Source organism: Chiloscyllium plagiosum, chromosome 1 (assembly GCF_004010195.1).
Source record: "Chiloscyllium plagiosum isolate BGI_BamShark_2017 chromosome 1, ASM401019v2, whole genome shotgun sequence".
Lineage (NCBI taxonomy): Eukaryota > Metazoa > Chordata > Chondrichthyes > Orectolobiformes > Hemiscylliidae > Chiloscyllium > Chiloscyllium plagiosum.
Genome location: NC_057710.1, coordinates 59284764 through 59310200, shown reverse-complemented (window position 1 = coordinate 59310200; position 25437 = coordinate 59284764). Strand labels below are relative to the sequence as shown.

Sequence of the window (25437 nt, the reverse complement as noted above, 5' to 3'; positions counted from 1 at the left end):
CCCCCCTCTTTGATCCCTTTATCCCTAAGAATTATATGTAATTCTTTGAAACATTCAGTGTTTTGGCCTCAATCGCTTTCTGTGGCAGAGAATTCCACAGGCTGATCGCTCTTTAGATGAAATAATTTCATAGAACATAGGACAGCATAGTACAGGTCCTTCTGCCCTTGATGTTGTGCCGACCTTTCATCCTATTCTAAGATCAAACTAACGCACATACCCTTCACAGTACAATCTTCCATGTACCTATCCAAGAGTCATTTAAATGTCCCTGATGTATCTGACTCTACAACCACTGATGGTAGTGCATTCCACAAACCCACCACTCTGTAAAGAACCTACCTCCGACATCTCTCCTAAACCTTCCTCCAGTCACCTTTAAATTATGCCCCTTCGTGATAGCCATTTCCGCCCTGGGAAAATGTCTTTGGCTATCCACTGTATCTATGCCTCTCATCGTGTTGTACACCTCTATCAAGTGATCTCATAGAGATGTACAGCATGGAAACAGACCGTTCAGTCCAACCCGTCCATGCTGACCAGATATCCCAACCCAATCTAGTCCCACCTGCCAGCGCCCCACCCATATCCCTCCAAACCCTTTCTATTCATAAACCCATCCAAATGCCTCTTAAATGTTGCAATTGTACCAGCCTCCACCACTGGCAGCCTTCTATGCTCCAATGAGAAAAGCCCCTAGATCCCTTAACTTTTCTCCATATGACATGCCCTCCAGTCAGGCAGCATCTTGGTAAATATCCTCTGCACCCTCTGTAACGCTTCTATGTCCTTCCTATAATGAGGCAACCAGAACTGAACACAATATTCCAAGTGTAGTTTAACCAGGGCTCTATAGAGCTACCGCATAATCTCGCAGCTCTTAAACTCAATCCCTCTACTAATGAAAGCCAACACACCATACACCTTCTTTACAACTCTGTCAACTTGGGTGGCAACTTTGAGGGATCTATGTACATGGACCCCAAGATCCTTCTGTTCTTCCACACTGCCAAGAATCCTGCATTTAACCCTGCATTCTGCATTCAATTTAGACCTTTCAAAATGAATCACTTCACACTTTTCCAGGTTGAACTCTATCTGCCACTTTTCAGGCTAGCTTTGCATCCTGTCAGTCTTATTTCAACCGACAATAGCCTTCCACACTACCCACAACTCCACCAACCTTTGTGTCATTACCAAACTTGGGAACCCACCCTTCCATTTCCTCATCCAAGTCATTTATAAAAATCACAAAGAGCAAAGTCCCAGAACTGATCCCTGTGGCACATCACTGGTCACCAAGCTCCAGGCCGAATGCTTTCCATCTACTACCACCCTCTGCTGTAGACCAGCCAATTCTATATCTAGACAGCCAAATTTCTCTGTATCCTATGCCTCCTTACTTCCTAAAGAAGAGTAACAAATGCCTTGCTAAAATCCATGTATACCACATCCACTGCTCTGCCTTCACCTTTGGTGTTTTGTCACATCCTTAAAGAATTCAATAAGCTTTGAGGCATGACCTGCCACCCCTCAAATCCATTCTGACTATCTTCTAATGAAGCTATAATTTTCCAAGTAGTCATAAATCTGTGTCTCTGAATCCTCTCCAATAATTTGCCCACAACAGACGAAAGACTGACTGACTGACTGAATTATCCCTATTCTCTTTCTTGAACACCCTCCAATTTGCCACACTCCAATCATCTGGCACTAGATGGCAAGGATGCAAAGATCATCGCTAAAGGCGCAGAAATCTTTTCCCACACTTCCTGTAGTAACTTTGGGTATATATCCCGTCTGCCCAGGGGACTTGCTATCCTTATGTTTTTCAAAATTTTCTGCACATCCTCCTTTGAGCATATCGGTCTGTTTCATGCTCTTTAGAAATGTCAAGGTCCCTTTCTGTAGTGAATACAGAAGCAAAGTATTCATTAAGGACCTCCCCTACCACCTCCAACTCCAAGCACAAGTTTCTTCCATTATCCCTAATCGGCCCTATCCTCAATCTGGCCATCCTCTTGTTCCTCGCAAGTGTAGAATGCCTTGGGGTTTTCCTTAATCCTACCAGCTAAAGCTTTTTCATGCCCCCTTCCGGCTCTCCTAAGTCTATTCTTCAGTTCCTTTCTGGCTATCTTCTAACCCTCTAGAGCCCTGCATGATCCTGCCTCCTCAACCTGAAGTAAGCTTTCTTCTTCTCTTGACAAGGTGTTCCACATCCCTTGTCGTCCTTGGTCCTTTGAACCTACCATACCTTGCTTGCCTCAGTGGGACAAACCTGTCTAGCACTACCAGCACGTGTTTCCTAAACTACCTCATGCATTTCCCTGACAACATCTGTTCTCAATTTAAGCACCCCAATTCCTGAATAATAGCATTGTGATTTCCCCTGCCCCAATTAAATACTTACTTTCCCATACAGTCTGCTCCTGTCCCCCTCCATGAGTATTGTAAACGTTAAGGGAGTTGTGATTTCAGTTTAGTAAATGCTTGTCTTTGTAAAGTAATGAAACAGTGAACGATATTTGGAAGTAGTTCTAAAAGTTAGAAAGATACTATTTTTATTAACTATTTCAGGTGGTCCTGGACTTTATGATCCTTGTGAAAAGAACCCTAGTGATACACTAAATTCAGTGACCGTACAACAACGGGAAGATATCACGGCTAGTGCACAGGTAAGGTTCCCATAACCAGGTCAGTTATGTTGTATGATAAGTTAAAAATGGAAAAGAAGTTGCTCTTGGAACTTGTGGAAACCTGTCCTTTACTGAAAATAATTAAATTATGTTTTCTTGTCTGCCCTGTGTAATGAGGGTATTTGTTTCAGCCTACAGTTGATTTTAAGAAATATGTTCTCAATTGAATGATCACAAACCTTTTATACAATTTAGTGCAGATTTTACCAGAGGGAAAGTCTTTCAAAGTTTAAAAAAAAGTCTTTTGTGTTCAAGGATCAGAATGAGGTGTGAGGTATCAAGGGTTACAGGAAGAAGGCAGGAGAATGGGGTTGAGAAACATATCAACCATGATCAAATAATGGAGCAGACTTGAGCTGAATGTCCTAATCATGCTCCTATATGTTATGGTCTTATGGTATATTTGTTGTGCGTATGTTTCAGTCATCAAGATGGGGAAATTCACAAGTCATTGCCCCTTTAACATGTAATGGATATTAAAAATTACATGTCCTCAGCATTCTTGATTTTCATGGTTTTACTTCCTTTGTTGCCTGTAGCCCCTAATCAGATTGTCTGGTAGCTGTCTAGAATGGAAGTTCCCCTCAGATGGAGGCAGAAGCCCACTCTAAATCAGTTGAGGGACAGCCGGTTTGAGTGAGCACCACTGTCAATTCCCGATCCTTAATTTCCCAGGTCTTGGAGCATCCAGTGGATTATGAGGTCAAGGGTGGAAAGAGAAAACTGAGGCCAGTTAACGTGACGTCATTCATTGGCAAAATTCTGGAATCTATTAAGAATATCTTAAGAATCCACTTAGTAAATCATAGTGCAATCAGATAGAATAAAGTTTTTTTCCAAAAGAAGAGTCCTGCTTGAACTTTTTTTTTAAGCTAGTAGGGACTGGTGGGGTATATAGATGAGAGGATTTAGATTGTACTGAGACATCCAGTAGTTAATTAATAAGGTATCTTGTAAGTGTTTAACACAGGAAAATGCCCCAACTTTGAGCCTAATTTTTGAGCATGCGTGGAGCATTGTTTTTAACAGCCAGGAAACCGGGATAAAGTGGGTGCAGGTTATACCTCCCTATTCTGACAGCCTCAGGCTTTTGCTGAAACAGAGAATTTGCCAGACTGTAGGAAGGAGAGTCTGGCTCAGGTGGGAGTTTTTAAATTAATCTTTCCTCTACTCCCACCCTCATCTAATAACCTTAAGGCAGTAACTCATGAAAATGCATTTCCCTTCTGTACAGTTCTGATGGTAACCATTGATAGACTGTTCTATCATAGAATTACCATATTTGTATGGTTACTTGGGTATGGCTAGTGCCCACATCCCCTGACTATCTCCTTAAACTAATCTTGCAAACTTGTTTATCTTATGTATTTTGATTCCCCGCATGTACACAGACCTGATCTCTTGATTTGATATGAAATAAATCCAGCTGTAACATCTGTGATTGAATGTATTTATTGATGAAAATTCTTTCTGCAGCTTCAATTTCACCATCATCTTCAGACAGCTTCTTGAGTTTTACATGACTGCACAGTACTGTTTGCCCAAACTCTTGATCAGTCAGTTGTTTCACAATTAGCACATCTTTGTGAATATCCAAAATGCTAAACCAATGCCTGAGCTCACAATCTAAAACAGTACTCTTTTCTTCCTTTTAATACCTTCCTGACTGCTATAATTTTCTTTCTCTTGCTGCTAGCAAAAAAATTTAAAGATCTTATCCTGTTATTTCTTCATGTCATAACTGTGGACAAACCAACATTGTCTTCCTCACACCGAGTCGAGAATGTGTTGCTGGGAAAGCATAGCAGGTCAGGCACCATCTGGGGAGCAGGAGAATTAACATTTTGGGCATAAGCCCGTCATCAGGAATGATGCTTGTGGGCCACGGCTGAGAGATAAATGGGAGGGGTTGGGTTTGGGGGAAAGATAGCTGAGAAAGCAACACACTCTCGACTCTGATCTCCAGCATCTGCAGTCCTCACTTTCTCCTTCCTCATGTAGGGCCTTTTGTTGTGTCTATATCGAATTTTTCAATAATTTCGTCTTTGTTGTAGTTCTGTTCGCCGAGCTGGGCATTTGTGTTGCAGACGTTTCGTCCCCTGTCTAGGTGACATCCTCAGTGCTTGGGAGCCTCCTGTAAAGCGTGTCTGTGATATTTCCTCCGGCATTTATAGTGATTTGTATCTGCCGCTTCCGGTTGTCAGTTCCAGCTGTCCGCTGCAGTGGCCGGTATATTGGGCAGTGAATACATTATTGCCAGGTTTTCAGATGACATCAGAATAGATGGGAAGATGAGTGGTGAGGGTGACATTAAGAGTCTGCAGAGGGATGTAGATAAGTTGAATGAATAAAACCTTTGGCAGATGGAATGTAGTGTGGAGACTTGTCAGGTTAGGAACTTTTGGAAGGAAGAATAGGAGAGCTGAATTGAGAAAGACTGCAGAAAGCTGCAGCACAGAGGTATTTGGGGTCCTAATGTGCAATTCGCACACAAAAAAAACTAGTATCTACGTTCATCAGGCTCTGCAATTCAGCAGGTAGTAGGGAAGGCCAATGAACTATTGGCCTTTACATCAAAGGGAATGGAGTACAAGAATAGGGAAGTCTGGTTAAAACTGTACCTCTTCAACCGCTAATCAAATCAGTCTTGATTTCCTTGCCTAAGGAAAGAAATGCTGGCATTGGATGCAGTCCAGTGAAAGTTCACTAGGTTGACCCCAGGCATGAAGGCCTTATGAGAAGAGATTGAGTAGGTTGGGCCTGTAGTCATTGGAGTTTGGTAAAGTGAGACATTACCTCATTGAAAGATAAGATTCTTAAGGGGCTTGACAAGTTAGATGCTGAACAGTTGGTTCCCATTGTGGGAGAGTCTAGGACCAGAGGCCTTAATCTCCAGAGTAAGGGATCACTCTTTTAAGAAGCAATGAGGAAGCTTTTTCTGAAGGTGGTGAATCAATGGAATTTGTTACCTCTGGTCTGTAGAGGCAGTATCATTAAGTATCTTCAAGGCTGAGACAGACAGAAAGACATTTTTAAACAGCAGGCAATTGAGGGTTGAGGGGGAAAAGACATGATATTGAGGATTATCAGATGAGCCATTATATTGAGTGGCAGGAAATATCTGCATGCCAAATCGACTATTTCTGTTGCTACCTCTTATGGAATGTCTGAGTAGGCTCTGGTGTGTGCAGTTTGCTTATACACTATTGCTGTTCTGGATGGGAACATGATGTAAAATTGTGTTTGGATGTGAATGGCAAGATGCTGTATATATGCTGTCTGAAAGCCAAAGCAAGAGTAAAGAGGAGGAACAAGGTAGATAGAAAAAACAAATCAACAATGAAAAATAAATCACAGTGAGGACAGAGATCAGAATTTGAGGTTGTTGAATGCAAAGGTGGTAGAAGTTCCCAGGAGAAAATTGAAGTGCTGTTCCTCAAGCTTAAGTTGAGCTTCTTTGGAAGGCTGTGGCACAAAGGTTGGAGTGAGGGCACGTAGAGAATTCAAATGACAGGCAGTAAGAAGCTCAGGATCTCACTTGCCGTCAGAACTAGTACATATCACAGATCCGCATTAGATCTCCCCAGTATATAGGAGATGATCTTGTGAGCAGTGAATACAGTATAACAGATGTAAGTGCAAGTCATTTGTTTTTTTTTTAATTTGTTCATGAGATACAGCCATCATTGGCATGGACATGGAGAGCATAAGAATTTGCTAATTAAGATTGGAAGTACTCCATTTGGCTTCTCAGGGCTGCTGCACTATTCAGTAATATAAGGCTCTTTTTTTTCAAATTGCACATTCCAGTAACCCCCAGAAAGAAATCAATCTCCCTCTGCCTTAACAATATTCAATGAGACCCCATCCACCCACTTCTGAAGCAGAATTCCAAAGTTGCACAACCCTCAAAGAAGAAGTTTCTTCTACTCTTCATAAAATTCCCCACCTTGCTCTGGTTTTAAATGGTAACCCATAGATCTGGACTTGCCCATAAGAGGAATTCTCTCTTCCGTGTTCTTTTTGTCAAGCCCTTTCAGGTGTTCAGGACCATTCAGACAATTAAAAGAAAAATAATTCCTTGAAAATGATGTCACAGATAGGCAGGGCGGTGAAGAAAGCGTTTGGCATGCTTGGCTTCATTAGTCAGAGCATTGAGTACGGGAGTTGCAACATCATATAACCGCTGTACAAGACATTGGTAAGGCCACATTTGGAGTGTTGTATACAATTCTGGTCACTGTCCTATAGGAAGGATGTTATTAAACTGGAAAGGGTGCAAAAAAGATTTACAAGGATGTTACCAAGACTGTAGGGTTTGCATTATAAGGAGAGGCTAGATAGGCTGGGATTTTTTTCTTTGGCATGTAGAAGGATGAGGGGTGACCTTATAGAGATGTATAAAATCATGAGTGGTATAGATAAGGTGAATAGCTGAGGTCTTTTCCCCAGGGTAGGCATAGCTTTAAGGTGAGCATGGAAAGATTTAAAAGGGACCTGAGGGGCAACATCTTCACGCAGGGTGGTGTGTACATGAGCTGCCAGAGGAAGTGGTAGAGACAGGTACAGTTACAACATTTAAAAGACCTGGGCAGGTACATGGATAGGAAAGGTAGAGAGGGATATGGGCCAAACACAGACAGATGATAGTTCAGTTTATGAACCCTTTAGGCATGGACTAGTTTGGCCAAAGGCTGTATGCCCTTTATAAGTCATCCCTCATTCTTCTGACCCCAGTGGAAAAGAGCCAAGTCTATCCAACCTTTCCCCATAAGACAACATGCACATGTTAGTTGTATAGAAAGTAAGCCTTCTCTTATCCACATCAAATGTATTTACATCCTTCCTTAAGTAAGCAAACCAACCCTACACACAATACTTAAGAGGTGGCCTCAGCCTGTTTAAGTGAAGCATAATGTCCTAACCTTTACCTTTAATCTCTCTTATAATAAAGGATTGCATTTCATTAGATGTCTTAATTATTTGCTTTATTTGCATGCTACTACCATTGTGGCTTGTGGACTAGAACACCAGAATTCTGCAGTTATTCTCTGTTTAAATAATGGAAGTGATGGTAGAGGTAATCAACAGTGCTATCAAATGTTGCAGATCACACTTGCCTTCCAATAACCTGTTCCCTGCTCAGTTTGGAGTCTGCTAGGACCAATCAGCTCCTCACCTCATTTTATAACCTTGGTTCAAACATGAACTAAAGAGCTGAATTCCAGAGGTGAAATGAGAGTGACGCACATCCACCCTGAATTTGACAGTGTGATGTCAAGGAGCTCAAACAAAACTGGAGTAAATCGGAATTGGGGACATTTCATATTTGCATGAATTATACAGAGGAAGACAATTATGGGTGTGTTTATTGGTGGACAGCTATCTCAGCTCCATGCCATCTCTGCAGGAGTTACTTGGGGTCGTGTTCAAGGCCCAACCGTTTTCTGTTGTTCCGTCAGTAACGTTCCCTCTAACACAAGCTCTGAAGTGGGGATGTTCAGCACTGTTCACGACTGCTCAAGTACTGAAGCAGTCAATGTCCAAATGCAGCAATAGCTCGGTAGTATCAAGATTTTGGGCTGACTGATGCTTTCCCCAGGCAATGACCATCCCCAACGAGAGAATGTAACTATCTTCAATAAGATAGAATATAACCCATCATACATTTACTGTTGCTGAGTTGCCCTATTATCCACATCTTGGAGGTTACCATTGACCTTCCTCTGAACTGGATCAGCTATAGAAATATTATGGCGACAAGTGCAGCTCCTACAGCATGTAGCTCACCTGATTCCACACAACCTATTCACAAGCTATAAATAAGTTGTATAGTTGAATGCCCCTATTTTCCTGAATGAGTAATAACACCCAAAGCTTCACATCGTCCAGGACAAAGCAATCCTTTAGGTTGGCAACACACCCACAAACATTCTCCACCGATGCTCAGTAGCAGCAGTGTGTATATTTTGCAAGATGGAATGCAGACGTTCACCAAAGCATCTTAGACAACACCTTCCAAACCCAAGACAGTTTCCATCTAGAAGGACTAGGAGAGCAGATTCTTGGGAACACCACCACCCTGTAAGTTATCCTCCAAGCCACTCGCCATTCTGACTTGTAAATATATCTCTGTTCCTTCAACATAAGTTGGTCAAAACCATGGTACTTCTTCTCTAAGAATGCTCTCGGTCACCTGCACAACATGGACTGCAGGTGAAGGAGGAAGCTCAAGAAGGAAGCTTACCCTGATCCATTTTGAGGGTAACTAGAAATGGGCAATTAATATTGGCCCAACCCACAGTGCCCATATTCAATAAATGAATAAAGTAATGTGTGAGCCTTTTGAACTGCTGCAGTCCTTGGGCGTCGGTGTACTCATGATGCTGTCCAGAAGCAAGTTCCAGAATTTTGATTCGGTAAGAGGGTTACCTCAGATTACAACAGGATCTTGACCAGGTGGGCCAATGGGCTGAGAAGTGGCAGATGGAGTTTAATTCAGAAAAATACGAGGTGCTGCGTTTTAGGAAAGCAAATCTTAGCAGGACTTATACACTTAATGGTAAGGTCCTAGGGAGTGTTGCTGAACAAAGAGACCTTGGAGTGCAGGATCATAGCTCCATGAAAGTGGAGTCACAGGTAGATAGGATAGTGAAGAAGGCATTTGGTATGCTTTCCTTTGTTGGTCAGAGTATTGAGTACAGGAGTCGGAAGGTCATGTTGTGGCTGTTCAGGGTATTGGTTAGGCCACTGTTGGAATATTGCATGCAATTCTGGTCTCCTTCCTATCGGAAAGATGTTGTGAAACGTGAAAGGGTTCAGAAAAGATTTACAAGGATGTTGTCGTGGTTGGAGGATTTGAGCTATAGGGAGAGGCTGAACAGGCGGGGGCTGTTTTCCGTGGAGCATTGGAGGCTGAAGGGTGACCTTATAGAGGTTTACAAAATTAAATAGGGGCATGGATAGGATGAATAGACAAAGTCTTTTCCCTGGGTTTGTGGAGTCCAGAACTAGAGGGCATAGGTTTAGGGTGAGAGGGGAAAGATATAAAAGAGACCTACGGGGCAACTTTTTCACGCAGAGGGTGGTACGTGTATGGAATGAGCTGCCAGAGGAAGTGGTGGAGGCTGGTACAATTGCAACATTTAAGAGGCATTTGGATGGGTATATGAATAGGAAGGGTTTGGAGGGATATGGGCCAGGTGCTGGCAGGTGGGACTAGACTGGGTTGGGATATCTGGTCGTCATGGACGGGTTGGACCGAAGGGTCTGTTTCCATGCTGTACATCTCTATGACTCTATAACAGTTAAGAAAGTACAATACACTTCCAAGTCTGGCTGGTGTTTGGCTTGGACGAGTACCTGTATTGTTCTCATGCATCTCTGACTTTGTTCATCAAGGGCATTGTGGGTGAGGCTTTGTAAAGTGCTGTCAAGGGATCCTTGGGGACGTACTGCAGTGCATTTTGTAGATGATGTATACTGTTACCGCTGTGTAATGGTGATGCAGAAAGTGAACGTTGGAGATAGTATAGTGGTGCCATTCATGTGGGCTGCCATTCCAAGGTTTGGAGCCTTGGATTGTGAAAACAGATGAGGTTAAAAGGGCAAGTGTCAAGATCTCCATTTGCATGGAAAGATACCATCCGAAAGGACAGGTGATGAGCGTAACTGAGCTGTAGGCCAGATTATCACATCTTGCTCAAGCCCATGAGAACATAAGAAGTAGGAGTAGGCCCTCAAGCCTCCTCTGCCACTTGATACAATCATAACTGATCTCATCTTTTTTTTAGATTAGATTACTTAGTGTGGAAACAGGCCCTTCGGCCCAACAAGTCCACACCGACCCTCCGAAGCGCAACCCACGCAGACACATTCCCCTACATGTACCCCTTCACCTAACACTATGGGCAATTTAGCATGGCCAATTCACCTTACCTGCACATTTTTGGAATACGGGAGGAAACCGGATCACCCGGAGGAAACCCATGCAGACACTGGGAGAATGTGCAAATTCCACACCGAGTTGCCTGAGGTGGAAATTGTACCCGGGTCTCTGGCGCTGTGAGGCAGCAGTGCTAACCACCGTGCCACCCAATGCCACCTTAGCCTGAACTCAACTTTGCTGCCCATTTCCATAGCCCTTCAGCCCAATACTAGTTAAAAATCTCTCTTAGTTCCTCCTTTTAAATTTACTCACTGTTCCAGCATTAAGTGCTCTCACAAGTAGTGAATTCCATAGATTCACGATCCTTTAGGAGAAATAATTTCTCCTCTTCTGTGTTTTAAATCTGGTACCCCTTCTGCTAAAACTTGACCCCTCATTCTAGATTGCCCCCTATGAGGAAGCATCCATGTCTACTTTGCTTATCATGTAATTTTGAGCACATTATGGAGATAGCTCAACTAGATCTCCTGTCATTCTTTTAAGGTACAGACCTAAACTGCTCAATCTCTCTTCATAAGACAAACCCGCATCTTTGGATCCAATCTAGTCAACCTGCTCTGAACTGCCTGTAATCCAACTTCATTCATTATCACGTCTTACTCAAGCCCATGAGAACGTAAGTGGGAGTAGGCAATTCAGCTGTCCTTTCAGTGAGAAATGCAAAAGTCCTGTGAAATTTTTTTCAACCAAACCTCCTGACCCAGAGTCCATATCATGATGGAGAAATTGTAGCTGGAGGAAAATACTCCATCATCTAATAAGTGTACTCTTCACTGAAGTTGGGTCCTTACTAATTTTTAATTTAGGGGACCAAAATTGTACGCAGTACTCCGGTTGCGGTCTTGCTAATGCCTTGTGCAGTTGCAGCAACACTTTCCCTTATTTTATTAATAAATACCAAAATTCTGCTGGCCTTCCTTATTGCCTGCTGTATCTGCATGCTAGCTTTTGCGTAATTCCAAATGTCTTGTTGTTACTTACTTAGTAACAGATTCTAATAATTTCCCAATGACGCACATTAAACTAACTGGCTATAGTCCCTTACTTTCTGCCTCCTCCCCTTTTGAATATTAGCATTTTTCCAAACTGCTGGAGCCATTTGCGCATCCAAGGAAGTTTGGAATATGGTAACCAATAGATCCATGATCTCTGCTGCCACTTACTTTAATGTAGAATGTAGGCCTTCCTTCAATCCCAATAGTTTGTTCAATACTTTTTTGATAATGGTAGGAATGCTGAGAGAGATGAGAATTCACTCATTCCACTGGATTGGTGGAAATGGTAACTTGGGATCCTTTGAGTGTTGAGTCTGATGGAGTACGAAGGAGAGGACAAGCGAACCTTAAACTGTAGTTACGAGAGAGACGTTTAAAGCAAAATGCTGGAAATGAAATGGTCAACAACACTTTGGCCTACACCACAAAGGTGCTGTCAGTCTGTGAGTGGAAATTCTTAGTTCAGGGCATAGCAAGATACATTGAGAGTGTTCGTATGGTGATTCCTTTTTTTTAATCAGTGAAGGTGGGTGCCAGGCTCAAGCGCAAGATTTATTTTTGTAGTCACTCTGTCCAAAAAAAAATCTCTAAGCATTTTCAGAAGTGACTTTGCTGTTGTGCAATTCGAATGTACTGTCCCAAATAGATGCAAGATTCTATTTACAGCTTCTGAACTTGATAGTGTCAGCTGTCCTTTCAGTGAGGAATGCAAAAGTCCTTTGAAATTTTTTTCAACCAAACCTCATGACCCAGAGTCCATATCATGATGGAGAAATTGTAGCTGGAGCTGGAGGAAACTAATCCATCATCTAATAGTGTCCTCTTCACTGAAGTTGGGTCCTTACTAATTTTTAATTTAGTATGAAGGATAATATTGCCATGCCCTAACTTTTTTTATATCCACATCAATGGATATAAATTGTGTTGCATTAATACATAATTGAGAGCTGCAACTCTTGTTGCAAAGTTACCCAATTTACTAACCTGTTAAAGATTTTTTTCCAATTGGCAATTCCAATGAACACTATTTCATCATCTATTAATTATTTTCATTTGCAGTCCGTGTATTTCATTTATACTGTAGTTGATGAGTCACTTTTGGACCAGTTTACTTTTTAATGGCAGAGATCATTCACCTGCTTCATTTTTACCAGTATCATTTTAAACTTACTAGCATGCCTTTATTGAACAAATGTTTACTCTTTTGTTTGCTAAATTGCTGTCTCATCTTCTTTGTGCTATTCAGTGAAGTAGTAAGAATCTTTTTTATTCTTAAAGTGCAGTTTATCCACCTTTTTCTTTTAATCAATGTTATATGGGGCGGCACGGTGGTTAGCATTGCTGCCTCACAGCACCAGGGTTCTAGGTTCGATTCCAGCCTTGGGTGATTATCTGTGTGGAGTTTGCACATTCTCCCTGTGTCTGCGTGGGTTTGCTCCGGTTTCCTTCCAAAGTCCAAAGATGTGCGGGTTAGGTGAATTGGCCATGTTAAATTGCCCTTAGTTTTAGGTGCAGTAGTCAGAGGGAAATGGGACTGGGTGGGCTACTCTTTGGAGGGTTGGTATGGACTTGTTGGGCCAAAGGAACTGTTTCCACACAGTAGGGAATCTAATCTAATCTTAACTTTTAAGGACAAAATCAAAGGTTTCATCTGATAAAGCTCAGTTGGAATTTGCACTTTTCTATCTTCAAGTTCAATTCCTCTCATTTGGCACACTGGTATGTGATTTTAGCTACCCATAAAGCATAAGTATGTCCAAAAATGGTCTACAGCATCCACATTTGGAAGAGCTTCCAAGTTCTGAACAGGCTACTAAAAAGAGACCTTCCATTTTCTTTTCAGTTAAACATTTGGAAGACCACATCTCTCATTTGTCCGTCACCACTTGGTTTTTTTTGTATCCGCGATGACTGCAATGAGCTAAATCTGACTATGCATATAGCATTTCTATCTACTCTGCAATTGAGCAACTTCTCCATATGTCATCTTCATCCCATAAATTCGGTATTTCAGTTGTAACATTGCTTGATCCTGCTCCAGGTCTTTCTGTTATCGGAAACCCGAGTCAATGATTTAGTTGTCTCCCAGACCTGTGTTCTAGTCTAAAATCTCTTATGCTGCAATCTCTTGAATTCAATTCATTGAAAACTCTATATTAAAAAAAACTAAATAACTACAGATGCTGTGAGTCAGAAACAAAAACAAGGAAGGGTCACCAGACTCAACACTAACTTTGATTTCTCTTCATAGATGCTCCAGACTTGCTGAGCTTTGTTGGCAACTTCTGTTTTTGTCATTGAGAATTCTGCTGTTCTTATCTTTTGATTTTGACCTTTCCTCTGTTCGCTAAAGTCTTTAAAGATATGTGTATGAATATTTATTTCATCCCCTGTATTCTTCAGATTTGTGAAATTCAAATTTTGTCAATTCTCTATTTTCTTGAGCGACTTATTTATCTTCTGTGCTATGTCGTTGCTTTTTTGTTTCCATTGATTCCTCAAAGTATAATTTCACAGTTCTCCACAATGTCAGAATGTATTAGGCAAATGTTAAACATAAAGTAGCTGTCTACAGAACTTGTGGACTTCTCAGCTGCATTATTGAATCCATCTCTGGGTTATAATGACATCGAGCAAGAGAACAAAAGAGAGAATGTTTAAATATTCTTAGACTTAATCTAGATTTCTGTATTTGTTCCAGAACTGCAAACAGGAAAGGAAAAAAACTTCAAGCTTTAGAGTTTCAGACATTTTCATTGATTATTTGGGGAAATCAGTAGATGGTTGGTATAGATGGTTGGTAAACAATTTATTGCCATTGTCTGAGATAAACACTTTTGAACCTATTATGTATACTAAATTATGGCAATTATTGTCTTTGAATCTTCTGCATCAGCTATGTTGAGAAGCCATGTGGCCAATGGCTTCCTTGCTCATTCAGTAAATAAGACCAAAGACACCACCTCCTTTATCCAAATTCTTCATGGTGAGGAAGTGCTTGTTTATTTTGTGGATTAGTGCTCAAGGTAGAGTTCAGTGCAGCGTTGGGTGCACCATCATTCCTGCAACTCCCAAGTTGCTTTGCAGAGGTATCATGTACCTGCTTGACAAAATGTAATATTTTTCGGCTTTAAACCAGTTTGTATGTTTCATGAATTTCACTCTTGATATCTCCATTTTGTCTTGCTGTTAAATTTTGACATTGTTATGCTTGGGATGTTTTCTGCATTAAAAGCATTACGTAAATACAAGTTGATTTTATATCTTGTTCTGCACATCATTTATACTTGAGAATGGACATAAAGCTTAACACATTTAGTGAGTAGATTAAAGCCATAATTTTTTTTCTACAGTTTGCACTGAGATTAGTAGCATTCCGTCAGATTCACAAAGTCCTTGGAATGGATCCATTACCTCAGATTAATCCACGTTTCAATGTACGTAACCGAAAGAGAAGGAGGGACAATAGCGATGGCACTGATGGATTGGAAGCAGAAGGAAAGAAGGATAAAAAAGATTTTGACAGTGGAGAATTTTAAATCATTATACATAGTACTCCAGATTGTTAATACAATGTTGACTTTCGGTGAACTTGGCATAAAGCAGTGTCTGATTTCTAAGTTTTGATTTATTTTAAAAAAAAAAAGTTATGGTAAATGTAAATAAAGTACTCATCTGCTTTACACTCAAATGGCATGTTGTTTAAGCATATTTAAACCGATTGTTAATGGTCCTATTTGTGACATTTATCCAGAACTACTTAACCTTTACATCATTTCTCTAATCCTTAGCACAAAACCAATTTTATACACTTAGAGGTTCTAATGTAAACAGACTTTCAACTTGAATCTCGTTTAACATATTAAAAATGGGATGGAGGGCCATGTTAATTCTGCAGTATACCATAGATGGCAGTGCTTCTAAGCACTTGCAACTCAAATACTGCAACGTCAGTTCAACTAAATGTGTGCTTTTGCAGAACCTGTGACTTCTCTATCAAGCAAAAAGATGAATGTGAATAAGAATCAGTTTCTTTGGTTTATATAAAGTTAGTTTCTTGTCAGCTGTGCATCAGCATAAAAAAAGCAGTTCTGTGTATGGGCTTGTCAGCGATTTTAATGCAGTGCTTTTACAGTCATTCCTAGTAAATCTTGCATGACTGAGCTATAGCCTTGGAGGTTTGTGTTGTAGCAATGCTTTTATAAAACTTAACAGTTTACTTGTTTATTTTTGTTTTGTTTTCAGTGGTAAGAATAATGTGTAGTTGTTTTATATGGTTTAAGTATGTAGTATCTATACGCTTGTATGCAGTTGATGTGATGAACAGTTCTGTTGTAATTGAAGTTGAACTGTCCCCCTGATGTATACTTTGTCACTTCTTACCGCATCAATAAAACTTAGAGGACATTATATTTCCATGTTTTGTGTTGCTTAAGTTTTCATCTTTGTACTTCCTGCATTTTGGACAGTCCAGCAGTACCATCAGTACATCGAATGTGTAAAATCTAGGTAGCTTTTGTGTTCAAAATAAAAATTCCAAATGAAGTGCTGTTAAAATAAAGATATCCATTATTACAGATTACATTATACTGTGGAAACAGGTCCTTCGGCCCAACAAGTCCACACCGACCCGCCGATGTGAACCCACTCATACCCCTACATTTACCCCTTACCTAACACTACGGGCAATTTAGTATGGCCAATTCACCTGACCCTGCACATCTTTGGACTGTGGGAGGAAACCGGAGCACCCGGAGGAAACCCACGCAGACACGGGGAGAACGTGCAAACTCCACACAGTCAGTCGCCTGAGGCGGGAATTGAACCTGGGTCTCTGGCGCTGTGAGGCAACAGTGCTAGCCACCGTGCCGCCCATATATTTTTGGCTTAAGGTAAGGTAATTAACTAATTGTCAGCGTAAGGTGTCATACACATAACTTTAAATCTCAATAGCCTTTTCAGCAGTTCCTATCCTGAGAAGATAAACATTATTTTGGAGTAACTTCTGTATGTTATTACAGGAGATATACCAACAATGATTGTTTACTTTGTAAAACTTAAATTGGCCTAAGTTCATCACAGCTGACAACAGGATTGACAAAATGTGTGCTGAATACTGTTGTGATGTAACATTTCGCATTGTGCATCCTAGTTAAAGCAATAGTTTTCTCAAGTCGCACAGAATTCTGATTAGAAATTCAATTGTTAAAGCTGGAATTAAAGGACTAACCATGAAATTGTCGGAAGTAATCGGGTTTACTAATCTCTTGTTGGAAAGGAAATCTCCCAAATCTGATGTACCTTACGTGTGACTATAGCAACATAGTTGACTCCAAAATATCCTCAAACGGCCTGTCATATCAAGCCACTCTGTTGTATTTAACTGCAACAAAGTCAAAAACAAATTAAAGTAGGCAGATCACTAAGCATAAACCTAGATGTGCACACCCCAGTCACCCCTCCAAAGTCTTCATTACTGACATGTGGAGGCTTGTTGCAAAATTGGGACAGCCTAACATCTGTATGTAATGATTCAGTGAATACGATTATGTTCCAAAAATGGCTATCACCATATCTGTGTATGTTCTCTCACACACCAGCAGTACACGCTTATCAGGGATGATTTTGCAATGGGAGTCCTCAGTATTGAATCTGACCCCATGAGATCTCATGTCATCAGCTTAAACATTGAGGTTGGACCAAAAGGTCTGTTTCCATGCTGAACATCTCTATGACTCTATGGACATGGAAAGGTCTTACTGGTTATTGCTGAATGTCCTTGGCTGATGAATCGTATGCTCTGCCTTGAACAAAACATGGAGGATAGTACGGGTGCACAGTGAGACATCAATATCCATCACCAAGAGTGGTTCAGTAGAATGACTACTGGGCAATTTGACTAAGTTCTAAAGGATATAGCTGATGGACTGAGTCTATTCTGCTGGTGGGGGAGAAAAGTAGCAAAAGCTTACTTGAACTCCTCTTTATCAATACTTTTTACATATGTTTTTTCATGACAGTGTTAAATGGATTGATGGACACAGACCTGACTTGATGTTGAGGATACCTTCCATCACATGTGGCACCGACACTCTGCTAAATGGGATAGATTTCAAACAGATCTAACAACTCAAGTTGGGCATTCTAGAAGGCATTATGGGCCTTCAGCAAGAGCCGAATATGATTTAATCTTGTGATCTGTAACCCATGACCACCATTCTACCATGATCATCAAGCTGGGGATTAAATCTGGTTGAATGAAGTGTGCAGGACTAGCAGCATAGGAATACCTAATAATGAGGTGTTAATCTACTGAAGCCAAGACCCACTCGAAATCGCATGCTATAAAAGAAGTAGAAGTAGCATTATCCCACAACAAATAGATCATATTTTGGCTGTGAAGTCCTGCTATGTCCAGTGACAAGTAGTGGTGGATAGTTAACCAATGGAAGGAGGTGGCCTCACAAAAATTGCCTTCCTGAATAATGGAGAGTCCAGCACATCAGTGCAAAAATCTTAGCTGAAGCTTTTGGAAATATCATCAACCAGATGTTCCAATATGTCTTGGCTTCCTGAGGTCCCTAGCATCACAGGTAGATGCCAATCTCCAGTCAACTTGATTCATTCCAGTCTTATGCTTGAGAACTGGCTATGTCCTAAGATCAACATTCCAATACATCTACAACACTGGCATTTAGACAACAATCTAATGGGTTTGTTTTTGTATTGTTGCTAAGCGAGCATTTATTTCTCTAACTTAGTTAATTACTCTGGAGAAGCTAGCTGCTTTGAACTTCAGTCCTTCAGATGTAGGCACACCCACAATACTGTCAGGAAGGGCATTCCAAGATTTTGATTTAGTAACAGGGAGGGAATCTTGATATAATTCCAAGTCAGGATGGCTTTTGGATTGATGGGGAACTTGCAAGTCGTAGTGTTCCCATGCAGCTCCTTCCCTTGTCCTCTCGGTAAATGTTGTGGGTTCAGAAAGTGCTGTTCGAGGAGCCTTACTCGAAGCCTATAGATGATATACACTGTGATAGTGGTAAATAGTGTGAATGTTGAAGATGATGGAATGGATTCTGTTGAAGTGACCTGCGTTGTTCTGGACGGTATTAAGCTTATTTAGTGTTGTTGCAGTTTTTAGTGGTATGGGCAGTTAAACGCAAGTCAACTAATTCCCACACCACCAGCCCTCTCCATCATCAGCAATGTTATGGAAGGTATCATCAACAGGGGGGTTCTATTTCAAAATTAAGGATTGCGCTTTTAGAATAGATGAGGGTGGTTTGACTTTGAAACACTGCTTCAGAAGGTAATGGAAGCAGTGTCAGTTTAATATTTGTAAGGCAGAGGTGGATAGATTATTGTGAGGCTGTATATGAAGGGTTATAGAGTCATAGAGATGTACAGCATTGGAACAGACCCTCAGTCCAACTTGTCAATGCTGACCAGATATCCTAAATTAATGTAGTCCCATTTGCTAGCACTTGGTCCATATCTCTCGAAACCCTTCTTATTCAAATACCCACCCAAATGCCTTAGAACATAGAAAAGTACAGCACTGAACAGGGCCCTTAAGCCCACGATGTTGTGCCAAGACTTAATCCTAATGTATAATATAGTAACTTAACCTACACACCCCTCAACTCATTGTTATCCATGTGCATGTCCAGCAGTCGCTTAAATGGCCCCAATAACTTCACTTCCACCACCTCAACTGGCAACACATTCCATGCATTCACAACTCTCTGCGTAAAGAACCTACCTCTGATGTCTCCTTTATACCTTCCTCCTAGTATTTTCAAACTATGACTTCTCGTATCAGTCAATCCTGCCCTGAGTAAAAGTCTCTGGCTATTGACTCTATCTATTCCTCTTACTTTGTACACCGCAATCAGGTCTCCTCTCTTCCTTCTCCTCTCCAGAGAGAAAAGTCTGAGCTTATTCAACCTTTCTTCATAAGGCAAGCCCTCCAGTCCAGGCAGCATCCTGGTAAACCTTCTTTCCACCCTCTCCAAAGCCTTTGTATCTTTCCTATAGTAGGCCGACCAGAACTGGACACACTATTCCAAATGTGGTCTCACCAGGGACTTGTAGAGCTGCAGCAAAACCTCGCGGCCCTTAAACTCGATACCCCTATTAATGAAAGCCAAAACACCATATTCTTTCTTAACAACCCTATCCACTTGGGTGGCAATTTTGAGGGATCTATGTACTTGCACACCCAGATCCCTCTGTTCCTCCACACTGCCAAGAATCCTGTCTTTAATCCTATATTCAGCATTCAAGTTCAACCTTCTAAAATACATCACTTCGCATTTATCCAGGTTGAATTCCATCTGCCGTTTCTCAGCCCAGCTCTGAATCCTGTCTATGTCATGCTGCAGCAGCCCTCTATACTATCGATGACACCTCCAACCTTAGTGTCATCTGCAAATTTACTAACCCACCCCTCAACCTCCTCATCCAAGTCACTTATAAAAACTACAAGAGCAGAGGCCCAAGAACAGACCCCTGCGGGACCCCACTCAACACGGTCTCCCAGGCAGAATACTTTCCAACTACAACCACTCTCTGCTTTCTGTTAGCCAGCTATTTCTGAATCCAGATAGCCAAATCTCCCTGTATCCCATACTTCCTGATTTTATGAATGAGCCTACCCTGGGGAACCCTATCAAATGCCTTGCTGAGATCCATATACACCATATCCACTGCTCAACCGTCGTCATCCTGTGTTGACATCACCTCAAAGAATAAGATTTGTGAGGCATGACCTGCCCCTCACAAAGCTATGCTGACTGCCTTTAATCACACTATGCTTTGACAAGTAGTCATAAATCCTATCCCTCAGAATTCTTTCCACAACTTTGCTGACCACGGACGTGAGACTGACTGGTCTGTCATTGCCAGGGTATTCTCTATTACCCTTCTTGAAAAGTGGAACAACATTTGCCTCCTTCCAATCTTCTGGTATGGCTCCCATGGAGAGTGAGGAGGCAAAGATCCTCGCCAGCGGCTTAGCAACCTCCTTTCTCACTTCCCGGAGCAGCCTAGGATAAATCTGGTCTGGCCCTCGGGATTTATCAATCTTAATGTTTTCTAACATTTCTATCACTCATCTTCATCAATCTTGATCTGGTCAAGATTGTATCCCAGCTCCTGTAAGTTTTCATTTACAACAAGTTCCCTTTCCTTGTTGAAAACCGAATCAAAAAACTCATTTAGGGCTTCCCCTATCTGCTCAGACTCCACGCACAAGTTCCCTCTGCTATCCCTGATCGGCCCTACCTTCTCCCTGATCATTCTCTTATTCCTCACGTATGAGTAAAATGCCTTTGGGTTCTCCCTAATCCTTGCTAAGCCTTTTTCATGCTCCCTCCTGGCTCTCCTCAGTCCATTTCTGAGCTCCTTACTAGCAAGCCTGTAATCCTCTAAAGCTGTGTTAGATCCTTGCTTCCTCCACCTTACGTAAGTTGCCTTTTTCCTTTTGACGAGAAGCTCCTCTGTTCTCATCATCCAAAGTTCCTTAATCTTACTCCTTCTTACCTGTCTCAGAGGAATACATTTGTGCATCACTCGCAACAACTGCTCCTTAAATAGTCTCCACATGTCTGCTGTGCCCTTTCTGTGGAACAATTGCTCCCAATCTGTACTTCCCAACTCCTGTCTGATAGCGTTGTAATTTCCTTTTCCCCAATTAAATATTTTCCCTTGGTAACTACACCTTTCATTCTCCAAGGCTATGCTAAATGTGAGGCAATTGTGATCACTTTCACCAAAGTGCTCTCCTACCGCGAGATCTGACACCTGTCCTGGCTCATTGCCGCGCACCAAATCCAAAATGGCCTCTCCCCTTGTCGGTCTGTCTACATACTGAGTAAGGAAACCCTCCTGAACACACCTAACAAAAATGGCTCCATCCAAACCATCTGCACTAAGGAGGTTCCAGTTGATATTGGGAAGGTTGAAATCACCCATAACAACAACCCTGCTCCTTTTGCATTTTTCCAGAATCTGCCCACCTATGAGATCTTCAATCTCTCTACTGCTATTAGGTGGTCTGTAGAAAACCCCCAATGCGGTGGCTGTTCCCTTGCTGTTCCTAACTTCCACCCATCTAATCGACACTCTTATTCGGACACGCCTTGCATTAAAGCAGACACACTTTAACCGATCCCTTTGTTTCATCGTGTGAGAAACCTTTCTGATAGATTCAATATATCCTGTCACTGTCCTGTCTGCAACTGACCTCCTCTCAGACACGTGGCTCTGATTCCCACCCCCCTGCCTTTTAAATGTTGTAATTGTACCCGATTCCACCACTTACTCTGGCAGCTAATTTCTTATGGTGGGGATAAATGAGAATGTGGAATTTTAAAGCAGATAACCACAATCTTATTGAATGGAAGAGTAGGCTCGAGGGGCTGAATGCCTCTATTTTGAATGTTCTCACAGAGCTAAATTACTGGCAACACAGTAACCAACTCAATGATACTTACTTTGGGTCTGTCCAATTTCTAGTCTGGGCTCATTATGTCTTGGGCAAATACGGACAAGAGCTGAGTTCCAGAGGTGAAATAAAAGTGGCATCAAGACAGCATTCAACTGAGTATGGGATCAAAGAACCCTAGCAAAATCATGGAAAGCTCTGCTGGTTGAAGTCGTACCTAGCAGGAAAAAAGAATAGTCTGGTTAATCACCTCAGTGTAGGAGATTGCTATAGGAATTACTGTGGATAGATTTTTTAAAAAAAATCAACTGTTCAAGTATGTTGTGACACACTTTTGGTATAGATGGGACATGAACGCAGGCCTTCTGGCTCAGAGGGAGGAACACTACCACTTCACCGTAAGAGCCGTCAAGTTCCTGAGGACAATGTCCTAGATCTAACCATATTTAGCTGCTTTGTACATGACCTTCCTTGTATCATAGAAAATTGGAAGTAGAGATGTTTATCATGTTTGGTACTGGACATTGCTTCAGAATCCGAGGAATCATGAGCGTGAAATCTGTGTTTATATGCAGCAAATCCTAGAAACATTCAGGCCTAACATTTATTCCACAAATTCGAGCCAATGTCTGTCTGCTACAAATGGGAATCTAACCTCCTCCTTGGATATTCAGTGGCATTAAAAAGAAAATAGGAGGAGCATTTGGCCCTTTGAGACTGCTCCACCATTCAACGTGATCATGGCTGATCATCCAACTAAGTATCCTGTTCGCATTTCTCCCCATACTCTTTGATAACTTTATTGCGAAGAAGTATCCTAAATTCTTCTTGGAAGCATTCAATGTTTTGGTCTGAATTGCTTTCAGCAGCAGAGAATTCCACAGGCTCACCACTGTCTGGTGGAGAATTCCACAATCCTTCATGGCCTACCTCATACATTTGAACTATGACTCCTTGATCATTGGCATCAGCCTTTCTGTGTTTACCCTGTCTCCTTCTGTTAAAGTTTCACAGGTTTCTATGAGATTTACCCCAGCCACCACCTCATTCTTCTGAACTCCAGTGAATATAGTCAAATGTTACCATTGCTGAAGCCTCCAACTATCAACATGGAGGTTATTATTTACTAGAAACTGAACAGAGCTTGCCATATAAATACTGTGGCTACAAGAGCAGGTTTGTATTCTGTAATAATTTGTTGACTGAATTCGGCAAGAATTGGAGAATGTCGATTGGTTGCAGCTGTTTGAGGGTAAATCCAAATCTGACATGTGGGAGTCTTTTAACGACCAGTTGATTAGCATGCACGACAAGCATGTTTCTGTGAAAATGAAGGATAGGAATAGCAGGATTCAGGAACCCTGGATGAAAGGGAAAAATATCAACTTAGTCAAAAAAAAAGAAGCATACCTCAGGAATTAAAAACAGACAAAGTCCTTGAAGAATATAGAGATAGTAGGAAGGAGCTCAAATGGGCATTTGGGAGGGCTAAAGGGGCTTTGAAATGTCCTTGGCCAGCAGGGTGAAGGAGACTCAAAACAGTTTATACATATATTAGAAACAGGAGGGTAGCCAGGGAAAGAGTAGGCCCACTCAAAGACAAAGGAAACGTGCAAACCCCTCTCAATTCCAATGCTGGAATTCAACCCAGACCCCTGGCATTGTGAGGGAGCAGTGCTAACTACTTAGCCACCATTTGATAGGGTACCAAATGGCAAGCTGGTACAGAAGGTAGAGTCTCATGGGATTTGGTGTGTGCTGGCTGGAGTATATAAAACTGGTTTAGTCATAGAAGACTTAGGCTAGCAGTGGAAAGGTTCTTTCAAAATGGAGTTCGTAACTAGTGCTGTTTGGCAGGGATCGGTGCTGGGATCTTTGTTGTTTGTAATATATATAAATAATCTGGAGACAAATGTAGGTTGTCAGATGTAACTTTGCAGAGTTGTAGATTGTGATGAGGATTGTCAAAGGATTCAGTGGGATATATGGATTGCAGATTTGGCCAGAGAAATAGTGGATGGAATTTAATCCAGACAAATGTGAGGTGATGCATTTTGGAAGATCAAATTCAGATGCGAATTATACAGTAGATAGCAGAACCCTTAGGAACATTGACATACAGAGGAATCTGGGTGTACAGGTCCATAGATCCCTGAAAGTGACAACACAGGTGGGTAAGGTGGTCAAGAAAGCACACTACATGTTTGCCTTCATTGGTTGGGGCAACAAATATAAAACTTGGTAAGTTATGTTTCAGCTACACAAAACTTTAGTTCGGCCACATTTGGAATATTGCATGCAGTTTTGGTAGCCACTCTACCAGAAGGACCTGTATGTTTTTGAGAGGGTGCAGAGAAGGTTTACCAAGATGTTGTCTGGTCTGGAGGGTTTTAGTTACGAGGAGAGGTTGGATAAACTCGCATTGTTTTCACTGGAAAGATGAAAGCTGGGGGAGGCGGGGGAGGTGTGACCTGACAGAGGTTTACAAAATTATGAGAGGCATAAACTACAAGAGAGCACAGGTTCAAGGTGAAAAGGGGAAAGTTTAGGGGAGACGTATGGGCAAAACATTTCAAACAGAGAGTGTTGGGTGCCTGGACTGCACTGCCATGGAGGTGATGCGAGCACGCACGTTTCTGTGGCCAGCAGTGAAAAAGCAGAATGGTGTGTTTCCCTGGTGCCAGGATCAAGGATGTCTCAGAGAAGGTGCAGAATGTTCTCACGGGGGAGAGGGGCCAGCAAGAGATAATTGTCCACATTGGAACCAACGATATAGGAAGGGAAAAGGTTGAAATTCTGAAGGGAGATTACAGAGAGTTAGGCAGAAATTTAAAAAGGAGGTCCTCAAGAGTAGTAATATCTGGATTACTCCCAGTGCTATGAGCTAGTAGGGCAGGAATAGGAGGATAGAGCAGATGAATGCATGGCTGAGGAGCTGGTGTTTGGGAGAAGGATTCACATTTTTTGATCATTGGAATCTCTTTTGGGGTAGAAGTGACCTATACAAGAAGGATGGATTGCACCTAAATTGGAAGGGGACTAATATACTGGCAGGGAAATTTGCTAGAACTGCTTGGGAGGATTTAAACTAGTAAGGTGGGGGGCTGGGACCCAGGGAGATAGTGAGGAAAGAGATCAATCTGAGACTGGTACAGTTGAGAACAGAAGCGAGTCAAACAGGCAGGGCAGGCAGGTGCAAGGTAGGACTAATGAATTAAACTGCATTTATTTCAATGCAAGGGGCCAAACAGGGAAGGCAGATGAACTCAGGGCATGGTTAGGAACATGGGACTGGGATATCATAGCAATTACAAAAACATGGCTCAGGGATGGGCAGGACTGGCA

General features: G+C 41.7%; 1 protein-coding gene across 3 annotated transcripts in view; it reads left to right on the top strand.

The window, feature by feature from the left end:
• The window catches only part of zfr (zinc finger RNA binding protein), a 97022-nt gene extending 80967 nt beyond the window's left edge, over nucleotides 1-16055 (top strand). For 2 of the 3 annotated variants that reach the window (XM_043687475.1, XM_043687472.1), the window contains 2 exons: nucleotides 2578-2675; nucleotides 14993-16055. In XM_043687475.1, the coding sequence (XP_043543410.1) occupies nucleotides 2578-2675; nucleotides 14993-15178 (284 nt within the window). In that variant the 3' untranslated portion in view covers nucleotides 15179-16055. Of the gene's footprint in view, nucleotides 1-2577; nucleotides 2676-14992 lie in introns of those variants that run through there. The other variant, XM_043687482.1, reaches the window with a different exon arrangement.
• Nucleotides 16056-25437: the final 9382 nt, after the last annotated feature.